This window comes from Lytechinus variegatus, chromosome 15, assembly GCF_018143015.1.
Source record: "Lytechinus variegatus isolate NC3 chromosome 15, Lvar_3.0, whole genome shotgun sequence".
Lineage (NCBI taxonomy): Eukaryota > Metazoa > Echinodermata > Echinoidea > Temnopleuroida > Toxopneustidae > Lytechinus > Lytechinus variegatus.
The window spans coordinates 9,811,750-9,827,983 of NC_054754.1; the positions used below are offsets into that span (position 1 = coordinate 9,811,750).

Below are 16,234 nucleotides of genomic sequence, written 5' to 3' on the forward strand. Positions count from 1 at the left end.
CTGGCCATTTTAATGGTCAATCTTGGGGTCAAACGTATTTTGGGTATTTTTTTTCCAATAAGTTTTTTTTTAAGACTAGCCAAACATGTTTAGGATATGTTTTTCCCCAAACTTTTTCCCGGGGTCATAATCATTCTGGCGACAACTTAATAAGGGGCCAAAATGTGTAAGTAAAGCCCACTAACAACTTTTTTGGGGGTTGTTTTGCACAAAGAGAAAAACTCGTTTAGGGGGTGTTTAGAAATAATTTGGTCACGCATGTGTACTGCGCAATAAAGCTGTTACTCCCCACCCCCCCCCCCAAAAAAAAAAAGAAAAAAAAAGAAAGACAATCACCCCTAGTCGGGAGCCTTTAAAATGCCATCGACTTGACGACATGGCGAGATACTTTACCGTGTCGACTAAATAAGCTTAATATATCGACATGACGAGATACGTTATCTTGCCAAGTCGACTTATATGTATGTCAAGATGGCGAGATATTTCATCATCGCAAGTCGACTTATAATAATTTTTAAGTCAACATGGCGAGATATTTGGATTCTCGCCGGGACTTCATATCTCGGCAAGTCGACATATAGATAAAATATATCGCCATGTCGACGTAATAAGCTTATAAATTTGACATGGTGACATATAGTACCTCGCTAGGTCTTCAAGTCAATGGCATTTTAAAGGCTCCGTACTAGGGGTAATTATTCGGGGTAATTGTCTGGAGGGTAAATTTCCAGGGGGGAGGGGCATGGATCCGCGCCTGATAGAACCCCATGGTCTCGTATCATTAGACCTTTTGACCTCTCGATGACATTTGATCTCACTATATCCTGATCATAATTTTACACACACTGCGGACTATCGGACCCGCGGACTATCGGACCCGCAGACTTACGGACCCGCGGACTAACGGACCCGCGGTCTATCGGGATGTCCCCGACAAGAAGACAGTATAGAGACTGGGCTCTAACAAGGAAAGACATATTAAATGCGTCTGTGGGGGAAATCCAGATGATGAATTCCTGTCCAGTCATTATTAGAGGACTAGTCCATCCCAAGAAAAAGTTTTCATTTCATTTATTTCACGTTAAAAAAACAATACACAATTACAAAAGAAAGAATAATTTTGATCTGAATAAAATGAAAAAAAATCCAACAAGCATATGATATAACACTGAAAATTTCATCAAAATTGGATGTAGAATAAGAAAGTTATGGCATTTTGAAGGTTTGCTTAATTTCACAAAACAGTCTATGTATATCCCGGTCAGTATGCAAATGAGGGGACTGATGACATCACACACTCACTATTTCTTTTGTATTTTATGATATGAAATATGAATATTCCCATTCTCTCTTCATTGTCCTGGGAAACGATGTTTCATTCCTCCCTGAACATGTGGTATTTACCAAATTGGTAAAAATTTGAAATATAGCCTCATTCAAACATTAAAAAAACAAAAGAAATAGTGATTGATGGACATCATCGACTCTCTCATTTGCATGTTCCCGAGCTGCACATTTGTGGAAAATAAGCAAAAGTTTAAAATGTCACAACTTTCTTTATTTTACATCTGATTTTGATGAAATTTTAAGCATTAGGCATGTTTGATTTTTTCTTAATCAACTCAAATCAACATTTTCTGGGGTGGACTTGACTTTTAATGAACCAATTCTGAAAAAAAATCACGTTCATTTGCTGACATTAATGCACACTAAAACAACAAATATTGAATAACTTGTACATTGTTTTTTCCAATTCCCCAAAATAAAATCTGGGAAGTCAAAAACAGTAGGCCTACAGATAAAACAGAAGGGGCTGACAAGGGGCGAATCCAGGATTTTCCAAAGGGGGGGGGGCACATTTTTCGGAGGCAAAATTTGACAAGGATAAAAAGGTTTTTAACCAAAAATTAAGGATATTTCGAACCCTAAAAAATGTAAACAAAAACAAAAGTTATTCACTTTCAAAAGAGGGGGCACACCTCTGTTTTAATAGCATTTTTACAAGACAAATACAGAGCTTCATTCCACAACCAGTTTGTTAGAATATGATTTACAGGAGCGATATTGAAATTTTCACTGGAAGGATATCCGATAAATTGCCATGGACATTGGTCTTGTGGTAAATCACTTCGTGAATCGACAAACAATTACTCTTGAACACGAAGGAGTGAACCATAACGAAGAGATTTGTGCTTCAATGGATGTGCCGTAAACGCTAATTAAAATCTGTTATAGAGAGCCTCGTCACAGTTACTATTATGGTAACTACCATGTTAAAGGGGAATCCAACCCAAATAAAAACTTGTTTTTATAAGGAAAAGAAAAATCAGACAAGTTGATAGGTGAAAGTTTGAACAATATTGGACAAACAAAAAGAAAGATATGAATTTTTAAAAGTTGTAAATATTGGTAATCACTATACCCATGGAGATTTCAAATTGGCCGCATATGGAATGTCATAGTGATGTAAGGCAAGGACTACTCTTCCATGTACTCCAATACATATTATGGCTAAAATGTCATTTTTCCCAAAAGTTTTATTTCAAATTATATTTTTCTTTCATGAGGACATAAAACAATATACTACATGGGTTATATTTAGGTTACTGCCCCAGGGGAATGGGTACTTAGGAGAAAACCACAAATCCCTGATAATAAAGTACATGGCCTATGGGAAAGTTGTCCTTGCCCCTTGTCAGAATTTACTTACCCAGTTGCCAATTTGAAATCCACATAGTATTAGTGATCTCAATTTTAAAGCAGCTATAACTTTCTTATTGCTTGTCCAATTTCTTTCAAACTTTCACCATTCTGTTTAATTTATTTTTCTCCTTCCCAACACAACATTTTATGGCCAAGGCTGGATTCCCCTTTAACGCTGATCAACAGCCAATCACAATTAAGGATTCCAGACATGACAGTTACCATTGGATGGCAGTGTTACCATAATGGTAACATTTTATGCAACGGGGCCCAGGGGCCCGTTTCATAAAGAGTTGCAACTGTTGTAACTTTGCCATTATGACAACTACTATGGCAATCTTGATTATGATTGGCTGCTGATCTCTGTTACCGGGTAGGGGGGGGGCAAGGGGCTGGAAAATTTGACAAGCAAAAAAAATTAAGGTTATCACCCCAAATTTATGGTCATTTCGACGAAAATAAATTTGACAAGCAAAAAAAAATATATATATATTTTATCATCCCAAAAGTAAGGTCATCTCGCCCTAAAATACAATACATGTTATATTTTGATTTTGAATGATGTATTTTTTCCATCATAAAAGACCACAAATAGTAGGGGGGAATGAGTCCCCCTTTCCCCCCTGGGATTTCCGCCCATGAGAATGCAGCAACATTTTGGAAACGAGCGTGTCGTCAAATCTTCAGTTTGCCTGAAGATCGCCGAGAGGGTATAACCGACGGTTGAAGACCGCGAGCTGACCAAGGTATGAATATATATATTGCTTTGCCCCGGCATTGAGCACTCTTGGAAACCTCAACCAATCCCATACCAAGAGTATATGTATATATATATATTAAAAAATAGATATATATATACACCGATGGCCTGTGTGTGTGCTTTACAGATCAACCCCAAGGGGGGGGGGTGGCACCATGACCCCCTCAAAGCTTCGCGCGATATTTCTGAAACGCAAAATAAAAGCGCCGCAAAATTTCATGACTCTTTTTCTTTGAAGTCTCGCACAACTTTTGAGACCAACTTCGCGGCATGACACGGGTATAGCATCGCTGCCACATGAATTTTTACGAGACAAAGTCATGCCGAAAATGGCTCATTTTTATACATTTTTGTTTGCAAAGTCTACAAATGGTCTATGGGAAATGAAATTCATAACAGGGTGATTATTTTTCGTTCTAAATGGTCTGCTTAATTAGTCTGTAATAATTTCCGTTGAAAAAAAGCAAAGCAAAATATAAAAAGCATAGAAATGCATATACTAAAAAAGAACAACAAAGAAATACAAAAGGAAAAAAGTTGGCTTTCTCAATTTTTTTTGTGGAAACCTTAAAATTGAATTACAAAGATGACATCTGGAAAAAAGACGAAAATTTGAAGTGAAATTATTATGTAAATAATGTTTTGTCACGAATAAATTTGCATATTTTATTCGTGATAAATAAAAAATGATTATTTTCAGATTTTTTTGTACATTCCTGTAGTTAATGTGATAAAGAATGTGCGTGGCAAATTTCGGCGCGATCGCGCGAACGGCGGTCGAGATCAGAAGGGAGGCCATCACGCCCCCCCCCTCCCTCCTCAATACAGTTCAAATAACCCAGTCCTTTTAGGGTTAACATCATCAAACTTTGCTTTCACTATCATGTTTTCACTTTTTATTACTTGATCCGTATATTAGTGATCGAAGGAAATCGTAAATGATATAAGAAATGATAAATGTGCATGGCTCTGTCACACAAATGATTAAATTCCATCCTTAAAATTACGGAGACTAATCAAGATTATTGTTTCATCCGTATATTGTTCAAAACATTGACCAGGAACCAATAAAAATCTGTAATCAACGTGAATCTTTGTGTTACAGGATCGCAATAAGTTCTGTTGATATTTCCAATATCACAAATTGAAAAATCACCTCTGCATGGGAGCTAAATAAAAAAAGAATCAATCATCTTATTATGTATTATCTACTGATCTTTTTGTCCTTAAACACATAACGCTCGTGCCACTATCAAATACAAAACAACGGATTATCAATGTGGAAATAATCGTATTCTTTCAGCCACAAAAAAGAAAGAACAGGTTTGATAATTATCAACACCACGATCAAAAATCAATTTTCAACGACCATACCTTCCGCAATAATCACGCTCTGATCCCCGTGGATTTCATTTTCAATTTAGCAACTAATAATTGAGGAGCCATCGCCCCGCATTTATTGATTGGAATATAATCGCGTTTTAAGTTGTCATTCGTTTTCACCAGTTTTCGATCACTAAAATTCAGGCGAAGGCAAGCCGTCAAGCCTCCGGAATAAATTATTATATGAGTAAACAGTGAGAAATTGCTTTCTTATGCTTATACAAAAACTGGTTATTTTCGAGGTAATTTACTATTTTCTTTTTTGCTTGCTTGTTTTTTTAATAGTATCATCAAGTCGATTAAAATGAAAATAATGTCCTTTATTTACCGCCAATTGCTGGAACCGCCAATGGAAGACAAAGCCAAAATGTTAAAGGAAATGGGACAAGAGGTAACATCAATGTTGCATTTTAGCTTAATTGGGTATGCGCGTCTGCTGTATAATGAAGATTTATTGGGGATTTTGTGAAACATGCTTTTTTCTTATTGTCCCCATGTTTTGGTCGGATTTTTAAATAGGTACATCAATAGACAAAAATTAATCTGCCGTAAATTGACAGCAGTAAAATTCATTATCAAAGTATAAAACAACCTATTGCTTTTTAATATAAATCTTATAGCACTGTTGATGTGGGCTTTACCGCTCCTGCATTGCAATAAGGCATTTAACCCTATGGGGGGGGGGGTGAATTTCGGATATGTTCCAATACTTCAGAAAGTTTTCGAGCAAGCAGGTTTAAAAAATATTTCATTATAACAGGTACTTGGATAACTAGGTCTGTAAAATGGAGACGAATTGGATCAACACCCATGAAAAATGATTAAATTTTGAAAGAGAATAAATACTATACATTATCTCTACCAAATCAATGGCATTTAGTTTGGGATTAAAAGTGCGCAATTCGGTCTGCATGATTTACTTGTAACAATATCAAGGATATTGCATGATGCGCCGAAATCTGCCAAACTTGCTATGCAATACCATGCCGGCCAGGGGCGGATCCAGGATTTTCCCCCAAAAAATAAGAAAAAGGGGAAGCACATTTTTCCGACGAAAAATTTGACAAGCGTCAAAAAGGTTTTCAACCGAAAATAAAAACATTTCTTGACAAGCAAGCAAAAAGAAAGAAGAAAAAACAGGTCTTCGCTTTCAAAGGGGGAGGGGGACATTTTTAACGGTACTTTTACAATACAAATTTCAATTGTGCCTGTTAAGGGGGGGGCACGGGCCGGCTGTGCCCCCCCCCCTGTATCCGCCAGTGATGCCGGTTATTAAATAACGATCGTACAAGCATGGACCTACTAGCTACGGTAATATTAACAATGAATTTGTTGAGTGGATTTTTTTCATTGAAGATCAGAAATTTTAATACTTGATGCTGTCAATTATGAATTATTGCAATATTCCCTTACTCGGGGAATGTTTTGATATCCCATAATGAGCCGTCCATGTCATGATTAGGTAAATATTATTTGTGTTATTAAGTGCCCATGCCCCCCTCCAGACTTTATTGCATCAGGCTAAAGCTTCGCCTCCTTTTAGTGCGGTACGCCCGTAAAGCTGCATGTATTTAATTGCCTATAACTGTATAATGATACCGGTATATGCCCATCCATCCATGCTCATGGAAATTTTACAACCCGACTATATAATGTTCGGCTCGCTTCGCATTATTTCAATCATCCGATTTGCTGCTCTGGATATCTCTTTTGTATCCATCGTAACTGGCATATATTTCAGAAAGATGAGGAACCGTAGTTTTCTTGGTATTGAGGTATGTTTCGGTGTATCCTTTTATTCCACTTTGTTTTTAATATGATTCTGGTATTAACTTACACATTTCAAATAGACGAAAATGCCTTTTAAGCAGAACTTTATTTTTTCGCATCTTAATATTTGCGTTATGATGATCAAATATTATGTAAGCGCTTATTAATCAATGTATTGAAAAAAATGACTCAGTGTTTATAGAAGTGTTCTATGGATATTATGCAAAATATTGTGCGTCGAAGAATATATTTGCATGTGGATTGAGAATATCATGAGCAAGACGAGTTTGAAATAGTAAAAGTCTAATTAAGTTACGCAGAATAATGTAACGAGTTTGTATGAGAATTACATATCTTACTAATGATAACGGCCCAAGTCGAGGCATTCTTAGCCTAATTAAATTGAACATGGGATATTGATGATTTTACTAGAACCCATCTTGTGTTAAATTTATATACTGAAATTTTACGCAGAAGTGGCCGAAAAGAAAAGGGACCTAAATCCTCACTGGACATACGCAATTCTTCTTTTTCTAAATATAATCGAAATGAACTATCATGGAAATTGTCATTCTTATATTCTTATCCTCATATTTGAAACGATACTCCGATTCAAGGTAAAAAAATAATGTCCGACTGTTACCAACAAGTGTAATGTTTTGTAATTGTTTTTTGTGCATGTAGATGGAAATTTCATGTTATGCTATACTTGTAGCATTTTGGATCACTACTTACTTGGATATTTCCCTCGGTAAGTAGAGGTCCATGTTATAATTTAAATATCAAGGTCCCGATGATATCCTTATTCTCAGTTTCTTTTGATTTTGATTGATAATCCCTCAATGTGTAATTAATATCGATTTGATTCTCCTTAAAATGATACCCTACATGATATGATCATGCACTAGCGTACCTACGGGGTACTGCGAGACTGCCCCCTCTGCCCCCCCCCCCGATGAGCCACCACCCATGCAAAGGACGTATCCCTGCCCCCTGCCGAGCTTGAAAGACCTTTCCCCCCCCCCCCCGACGAGCTTAAAACCTTTTTTTTTTTTGCTTGTCAATTTCTTTTTCTAGTACGAAATCCTTTATTTGTAATTAAAACCCCTTATTTTTTGCTTTTAAAATATTTTGGCGGACGATTTTGCCCCCCTGTTGAAAATTCTAGGTACGCCACTGTAATTATAGTTCACATGGAGGTGCAGTGCCTTGAAATGTGAGGCAAGATCAAAATTCAAAGGTTTATATATAAGGAAAATGTAAAAATAACATTAATGCAGTACGATATATGCCATTTTCACGTTTTGCTAAAGGTGTACAATACCCAAGCTTTTGATTTCTTTTTAAAACAAAAATTCTAACAAACTGCCTAATAGAAATTGTCTAGAGAGTTCCAATATTTTGGTCCAGTATATGCCGGTGAGTTAATTCTGAGCGGAGTTCTAACTGATGATACACGGTATAAAGCAGCATGTCTCGTACATTAATTCTATATTTGGTTATTCTTGACAAAAATAGGTGCTATTGCCATGGGTACTCCACCCTTTTCCAACCGATACATGAGAATATCCGAGATAGAAACTCTCACTGCTCTCTTTTGAATGAGCAGAATTCCCCTACTGTCTGTGTGATTTGGCTGTGGCTCCCCAGGCAAGCACACCATAATTTAGGTAGGGCAAAATTAAGGAAGAGTACAAAGTGTAAAGTACACTCTTAGGGAATACAAGCTTCAGTTTGTTAATCTCACCAATTTTCTAGAAAGTAATTTACATAAGTGGGATGCATGCACAACGTTTCATCAATTAAGAGACCTTGAAGTTCAATATATGATACCTTTTCGATATTTATCTCGTCAAAGACGACATTTCCAGGCATATAACTGTCTTAGCATTACTTAATAGCGTACATTTTGTTTTCAGTAAATACAGTGACAGATTATTTGCATGAATCCATTTAGTCAGCACACATTTCTCTCTTCATACAGTTCCTAGAAGAGTTTCAATGTTTCTATGAGTACAGAATACACTTGTATCATCTGCAAATAAAAAAAGAGAACTTCTTTCAAAGTTTCTGTGAGTACAGAATAATCTGCAGCTTAAAAAGAGAACTTCCTTAAAGATTTTGGACAATCATTCACGTATAAGGTAAAAAGCAAGATACCCAAAAGAGAACCTTGAGATACTCCACATTTGACGGGTCGCATATCTGAAGATATTAAGCTGCACAAATTGCTGCCCGTTACCAAGATAACTTCTAAAGCATTAAAGAGCAGTCCCTCTTACCCAATAATAAGAGAGCTTGTGCAAGAAAATATCATGGTTCACCGTATCAAAAGCTTTGAGAGGATTTAAGTATATGCCAATCATATGAAGGTGTTTATCTAGTGCAGAAGATATCTTGTCTAGCAGACAAATAATAGCATAAGAATTTGTATACTTTTCTCGAAAACCAAATTGGAACTTGAGAAAACTTGACATGTCTTCAAACACTTAATCAATCTAAGAGTAATTACAGTTGCGGAGTTATGTCATAAAGTTTGTTACGGACAGACGACATTTGGGTCCTTAATCAAATCATCCCTTCACATCTGGTGGGTGAGACAAAAAGGAAACCCCTTAGAAGCTGGTAATTATAGATCAATTTCTTTACTCATTGTCTTCTCTAAGATTTAGGAAAAAACTTGTATATTCAGGACCCAAATGTCGTCTGTCCGTAACAAACTTTATGACACAAAACTCCGCAACTGTAATTCATTTTTTTTCAACCAAACTATGCTGGTAGATGGACTTAGGGAACCCGCATGTTATACTGCATTAGGAGGTCAAATGATAGGGTCAAAGGTCATTTTCAGGCCAACGTTAAAGTTTTCGTGCAAGAATCTTATGACACCTAACTCCGCAACCGTAAGTCACCTTTCAACCATACTTGGATGGTAGATGGACTTAGGGAACCTGTGTGTTATGCTGCATTAAGAGGTCACATGGTAAGGTCAAAGGTCATTTTCAGGTCAACGTTAAAGTTTTCATGCAAGACTCTCTTATGACACATAACTCTGCAACCCGCAAGTCACTTTTCACCCAAACTTGGATTGTCGAAATATGGGTTTTTAGTAAGGACTTGAAAGTTGAACAAATGGATGCCTGTCTGATATAGAGGGGTAATTTGTTCCAAAGGGTTTCTCCAGCTACGGCAAAGGATCTGCTACCATAAAAGCTTGTGTGTGTTTTGGGAATTTGAAGAAATGCTTGTTTGCATGATCGAAGGTTACGGGGTGGGTTGTAATCATTTAGTAAATCTAGTAAATCTTCTGTTCGGGAAATCAGCGTCGGCTACCATGGCTACTCGAGCAGAGTTTGTGGTATCAGAATTATTCAAGCTAAAAAAAAAACTTTAAGTAGCCACTGTACAGATGAATCACCAGAATTTTTTCATGTCGTTAAACATCATTTACATGGATGATGCTAATATTTTCTCATCATTACATATCATGTTCTTCCAGCTTGTGAAACAGGTCGTTTTGAATTCAGAACTTCCTGCTATTACTTCTCCCAGGGCACATCCGATTTCTACTCTTCTAAATCATCGTGCGAGGAACTTGGCATGCGAGTGGTGGAAATTGAATCGCAGGAGGAACAAGATTTCTTGGTGGCGAAGATCCAAGAGAGTGGTGCATCTGACGAGGGTTACTGGATAGGGTTAACTGCGATAACCTGGCTTGATGGGACACGCCTGACCTACGATAATTTTGGCTCGATTCAAAAGGGTGCTTTCAACGAAGGTTCGCAATGCTTTCGGATATATGCGGGATCATCCTCATATCTTTTCAGGTGGTTCGACGACGATTGTTCCGACACTAACTATTATATTTGTGAAGCGGAGAAAGGTGAGTGAAAATTTCCTACTAAAGATATGTATGCACAACAGCATAGCAAGGTATATAGCGTCCAAAATGTCAAGAATTTTTGGCGCCACATTGGCTGTCGCGTCCGGTTAGGCAATCGTGTAACCCGACCAGACGCGATAACCCAATGTGATGGCAAAAGACCATTAAATGGATCCGTCCCATCTCCAAATACACGACGACAAAAATGAAATAATGCGGAGGGGGGGGGGGTTAGATGCAATTTTCATCCTTTCGTTGTTGAAGATCGCGAATAATAAGGGTAAGACCAAAAGTTGCAAAGCTACACCGTTAGATATATGCTTCACCATCTGTCCTTTTGTGTTTACAGCTTGTGATGAATTCGAATCAAGTCACGACCTACAATTCCACGAATTCGAAGGGTCTTGCTATTATATATCTTCAAATGAGGTCAACTTCTCAACGTCAATGTCGAACTGTGAATTCATCGGCATGCACCTAGTTTTCATCGTATCTCAAAGCGAGCAAGACAGCATCGTTGGTATGATTGAACTCCTTGATCACGAATATCCTAAAGAATACTGGATAGGTCTGACAGACTTGGATTGGAGCGAGGACGGCTCTGGCCTGCCATATCATAATTTCGACTCCGATTCCGCGTACTCCTTCAATAATGGCAGAGTTTGTTATCGTATGGACTCGGACTATCAATTCAAGTGGCTTGACGATGATTGTCATGATGAATATTATTCCATCTGTGAAAATATTAAGGGTGAGTGTTCAGAATATAAATTCTAAATTAGAGATTTTGATTATGAACTTACATGCATATCTAGAGCGCATATTTATTTTTTGTTGTTTAAATTAATTATTAAGATAATTACTTTTATGCACACAGAACAAGAAGCAAGCGATGACCCCACTACACCAACAACATCCGCTACAACAGAGAAGGTAACCGCATCTGAAGCCTCATCTTCAAGACAACCACGTAAGTCACAAATAAGTTAAACACCGTGTTTCCTCATACTCTTGTGGACAGGAGTTTTTAACTTGTAATCATCAACCAAACAAACAAACTGCCGAGTAAAGGCCAATCCATTGGCCGACGGTCGATGAAGTATTCGAAACCATTTGAATCAATTGATTTGTACCAAACAATGGCCACATGATTAATCATTGGTTAGGTTGAATATCTTACGTTTTCCTTGAAGTTTAATACTCATTTTACGATGTAATTAATTAGCGTATTAAGCATAGTAATAGAAGTGAATGGTTGGTGTAATTCTGTGTCAGACACAGGGAGGATACGATAGGCGCCGTAGGTGCTTTCTCCAAATTGCTTGCCACGTAAATGGCTCCGCACGTCGAACACGGACCCCTTCGGGTACCCAGGCGTTGTCGACGTCTTTTTTTTTTGGGGGGGGGGGTGTTATATTTTGGAGTTGGATTTATAGCGGAAATGGAAGTATGTCCAAATCATCAGTGATTTAAACATTCAAACTTTCTAATCATTTGTCCATTTTTCTCAAATCTGCAGCATTGTTTCTTTGATTTTTCCTATTTCCACAGGTAACCTGTTTAAAGGGAATCATTCCTCTTTAAATAGCGTGTTTTGGGTAGTTTTTAGTACGTGTTGAAAGTAAATGAAAGGAACATGTCAATGCCATGAGATAAAGTTCAATTTTAGAGTCTTTGGTTGCCTAGTTGTTTCCAAACTAGCAAAGTAACATCTACCTATTGCAAAATTTAACACCCAAAAGGCGTAAAGTAGGGAATAGACTGCTAATACACCGAAAGTCATTACTTTCGGGCAAATGCGTTTTTTCTACTTCAAATCAAGTGTCATAGTATTTTTTAACTTGTTGACACACAAACACACACACCGTCCACGGACCTGGCCACGGGAGATTATCTATTGTTACTTGCACTCTAAAAAATTTTACCAAATATTGGGTAAAATGGGAACATGCATGTTTGTTGGGTAAAATGAAACCATATATTTTGTAAATTTTGCGCAATGTTGCGTTCAATTTTACCCTTCAAAAATGCACTGATTTTGCCCAATTTGGAGGGAAAAATACACAGCAAACATGCATGTTCCCTTTCGACCCAATAATGGGTATTTTTTACGTTCTGTTATGTAGGGTGCTGTGACGATTCTCAGCACCCCCAGTAACAATAAAATAATCCTCCGTGTTCAGGTACCTGGCATGCACGCTCCCACACGCACTCACTCACGCACACAACATTTTAATATCAGCGCAGTCCAGCTGGCAATCTTATATATACATGCAGCAAATAACAAGATATCCCTGTTAGTTAATTTTCTGATATTTTTCTTTTACTATTCATGTTATTACAATGTAACTGTTTAATCGAGGTTTGTCTTTTAGTGACTGAAAAGACTCCCCCTCATACCAATTGTAACCCATTAATTTCACTGCCGTACAGATTAGATGGAGTGGGACCTGGAGGTACTGCCCCCCCCCAAAAAAAAAAAATCATCACGACCAGGAAAAAAAAGGAAAACGAAAGAACATGAAATTGGCTGAAATGTTACATTTTTTTCGATAAGTCTCAAGAACTCTATCACAAAGATAAATTTTAATCTCAAAATGGCTCAAAGTTTTCTCGTTCACTCGTGACCCTCTCGATATTCTTTCCCCCATGTACCTTGTCGTGCCGGATCATCATAGCTCGTTATGCCACTCAGTGAAATGTAATCCTTTTCTCCTTTTTTGTCAGTTCGCCAGAAATCAGCATATTTCAAACTTGTAGCTGATGACACTAAACTCGAGGACGCTTACGTGACCAGTACGCACCATGCGATATCGACCCTCATCGAATGTGCTCTCGAGTGCCACAACGACACCACGTGTTCTTGTTTCACCTATATTGCTAAAGAGGAGAAATGCTTATTGGGCAACTGTATCGCCGTGTCAAATCGAGAAAACCGACAGGGAGCTAAAACATATTATTACATATAAGCAGTAAAATTCTAGGACCCGCCACCCCGCTCTCAATTAAACATTAACGAGACAACACTCTTAAAATATTTTATGTATTGGTTAAATGCCAAGTCGACTCCAACAAAAATTTTAAGAAATAAAAAAAAGTGAAAGTTTCATCAAAATCGGATGTAAAATACGAAAGTTATGACATATTAAAGTTTTGCTTAATTTCACAAATACAGTTATATACACATCCTGGTTTGTACGCTAATGAGGAGACTGATGACGTTATCCACTATTGCTTTTGTATTCTATTATATGAAATATGAAGTATTCAAATTTTCTCATTGTCAAGTGAAACAATGCTAAATTCCTCCCGTAACATGTGGAATTTAGCATTGTTTAATATATGGGTTAATTAAAATATTGTATAATTCAAACAATAAAAACACAAACAAAATAAATAATGAGCGAAGGACATCATCGATCGTCTCATTTGAATGTGACTAAGTTGTGCGTATAACTATTTTGTGAAAATTAGTGAAACTTAATGTCATCACTTTCTTATTTTACATCCATTTTTAATGAAATGTTTCGCATTATCCTTGTCTGATCTTGCTCTATTGATTCAAATCAACATTTTTCTGAGGTGGATTTGGCCTTTAATGGATACGCTAAATCTTTACGATTGATTGTAAATTGTTTTGTAAGCTGTTTGCCCTAGACTTAAGTTACAGGCCCACCTGTGAAGGCGACTCCATGCCAACAAAGGCTATTACTTATTAATAACGACATACTGTATCATCGATCGGTCTGGAGTCCGTTTGTTGGTACGACTGGAGAATTACAGGTACGCTTAATTGAACAATGATATTGTTCGTTTATATGTTACAGGAAATGGGGCAGAATAGTTGAAGAAATTTACTCGATAAAACCATATCGTTTTTTTAACTTGTATTTTCATTATTAGGCATATAAATTTATATTGATTTCTTGATTCAATATGTTTACTACCTCTGTATATGTTGTTATATATATCCGATGTTTATGCAGAAATCAAATGAAATAGAATGAAAAAAGACCGTTAACGTTGTATGAATGAACAATAGTTCTCTTCATCATTGGCAGACATAAACTTACAAAACAACTTAATTTAAATGCTTACGTCATTAATTATTATTGTGATGCGAAATTTTGTAAACATTCAGGTAGAAACAAGAAAGCAGAGTCGTTACGTGGACTTGATGTTTGTTTATTAGTTATATTTGAAATGAAGACACAGATATGGACCATATAGTTATACGTAAACACAAGTTTCCTGCAATAAACTTATCCTGATATTGTTATATGTTCAACAAGTTCAATTGCATTATACGATATGTGTTACATTAACCCAAATTGTTAAAGCTAAATTACAGTAGTTGCGGTAAAACACTGATTTCCTGAGAAAGTCTGTAAAACCAAGGTTAAGTATTACTAAATCATCGCTGATCTAGATCTGGTACAGTTACATAAACTGAACTTTGTGAAATCATAAAATCTAAGCTGAAAAGCAATCACAGTGAAGATCGCCAACACAGATATGCACACGTGGGACAGTGTATATCATATTGCTGGAATAAAGACCCGACGGAAGTGCCCGAATCCGCGCTTATTCTGCTTATTTCTCAGCAATTACACAATTTCTTCCAGAATCCTTCAGCACATATTTTTTATTCATATAAACGGACACTTGTGTGGCCATTATATTGGATTCTGTAAAAAGTCATTTTGAGATCGTTACCACAACTGGCATTTATCTTTACGTTTGATTGAAGAGAACTGTCAATTGTCCAAGGTAATGTGCCTAACAACTAGATTAATGGTTCCCTCTCCAAGTAATTCAATAAATATTCACATTTTCACACCTTCCAGAACAAGCATGATAATTAAAAAATACAATAACGAAACCGTAAAAAGAAACCAAACCAAACAAATTGATATATATCTTCTTTATAACCCTAGACGAACACTTTATAAACACAACATGAAGAAGTCAGTCAATATGTTTGACTGATTAAAGCATTGTTGATACATAAATTCCGCTAGAAACTAGAAAGACATCATTGATTGATTCATTCATTCATTCGATCAGAAACAAAATCAAACCAGTAGTAATTGTATTTTTTCATACACCCTTCATACCCCTTAATTAAAGGAGAAACCATTGTATCAGTATTGATTACTTTTTATACGTGCCCCCACCCCCTCCATGCAAAGAACACGGTAAGTATTGAGCAATTTGAATTATAACCCGCTTTTACAGGGCAAAATCATCAATACAAACCCCTCAAATAATTATTTTCCAGCATTTTAGATACATTTCTCTTTGACGGGAATCTTCTTCTATAGCTAACAACAATTTTATTTACCAGCTTGAAAAAATAGAAATAACATCGATTAGAGAAAGGAAAATCTTTTTTAAAAAAAGAGTGTTTGATCATTTCATCTATTCTCTTCCTGTATCTCTCCCTCTCTCTCTCGTAAAAAAAGTTCTGAAAAATATAATTCATATGTACAGATTTTTTTAACCATTAACCCCTTTCGGTGGAAAATGTTTTTAGGGACCTGATACAATGTAGATGATGATCCTTTAAAAATCCAGCATTACATCAGTATTCGTTTTACCTTTAACTAGAATGAAATAGCAGAAGTCTAATACAATAATTATTGCTATACAAAATATACGGTAGTATGACACAGTATTCATAAATTAAAATAAACACTGTTACATATTAAAGATATGGTAGGGCATCAATACTC

At 36.6% G+C, this 16,234-nt stretch overlaps 1 protein-coding gene across 1 annotated transcript; it reads left to right on the forward strand.

The window, feature by feature from the left end:
* The first annotated feature begins 6,496 nt into the window (after positions 1-6,496).
* LOC121429177 (macrophage mannose receptor 1-like) lies at positions 6,497-13,590 on the forward strand. The gene is made up of 6 exons (XM_041626112.1): positions 6,497-6,621; positions 7,301-7,367; positions 10,116-10,499; positions 10,849-11,250; positions 11,377-11,469; positions 13,227-13,590. Exons 1-6 carry the CDS (start codon positions 6,499-6,501, stop codon positions 13,466-13,468), a joined length of 1,311 nt encoding a protein of 436 aa, XP_041482046.1. The 5' UTR covers positions 6,497-6,498; the 3' UTR covers positions 13,469-13,590.
* The last annotated feature ends 2,644 nt before the right edge of the window (positions 13,591-16,234 follow it).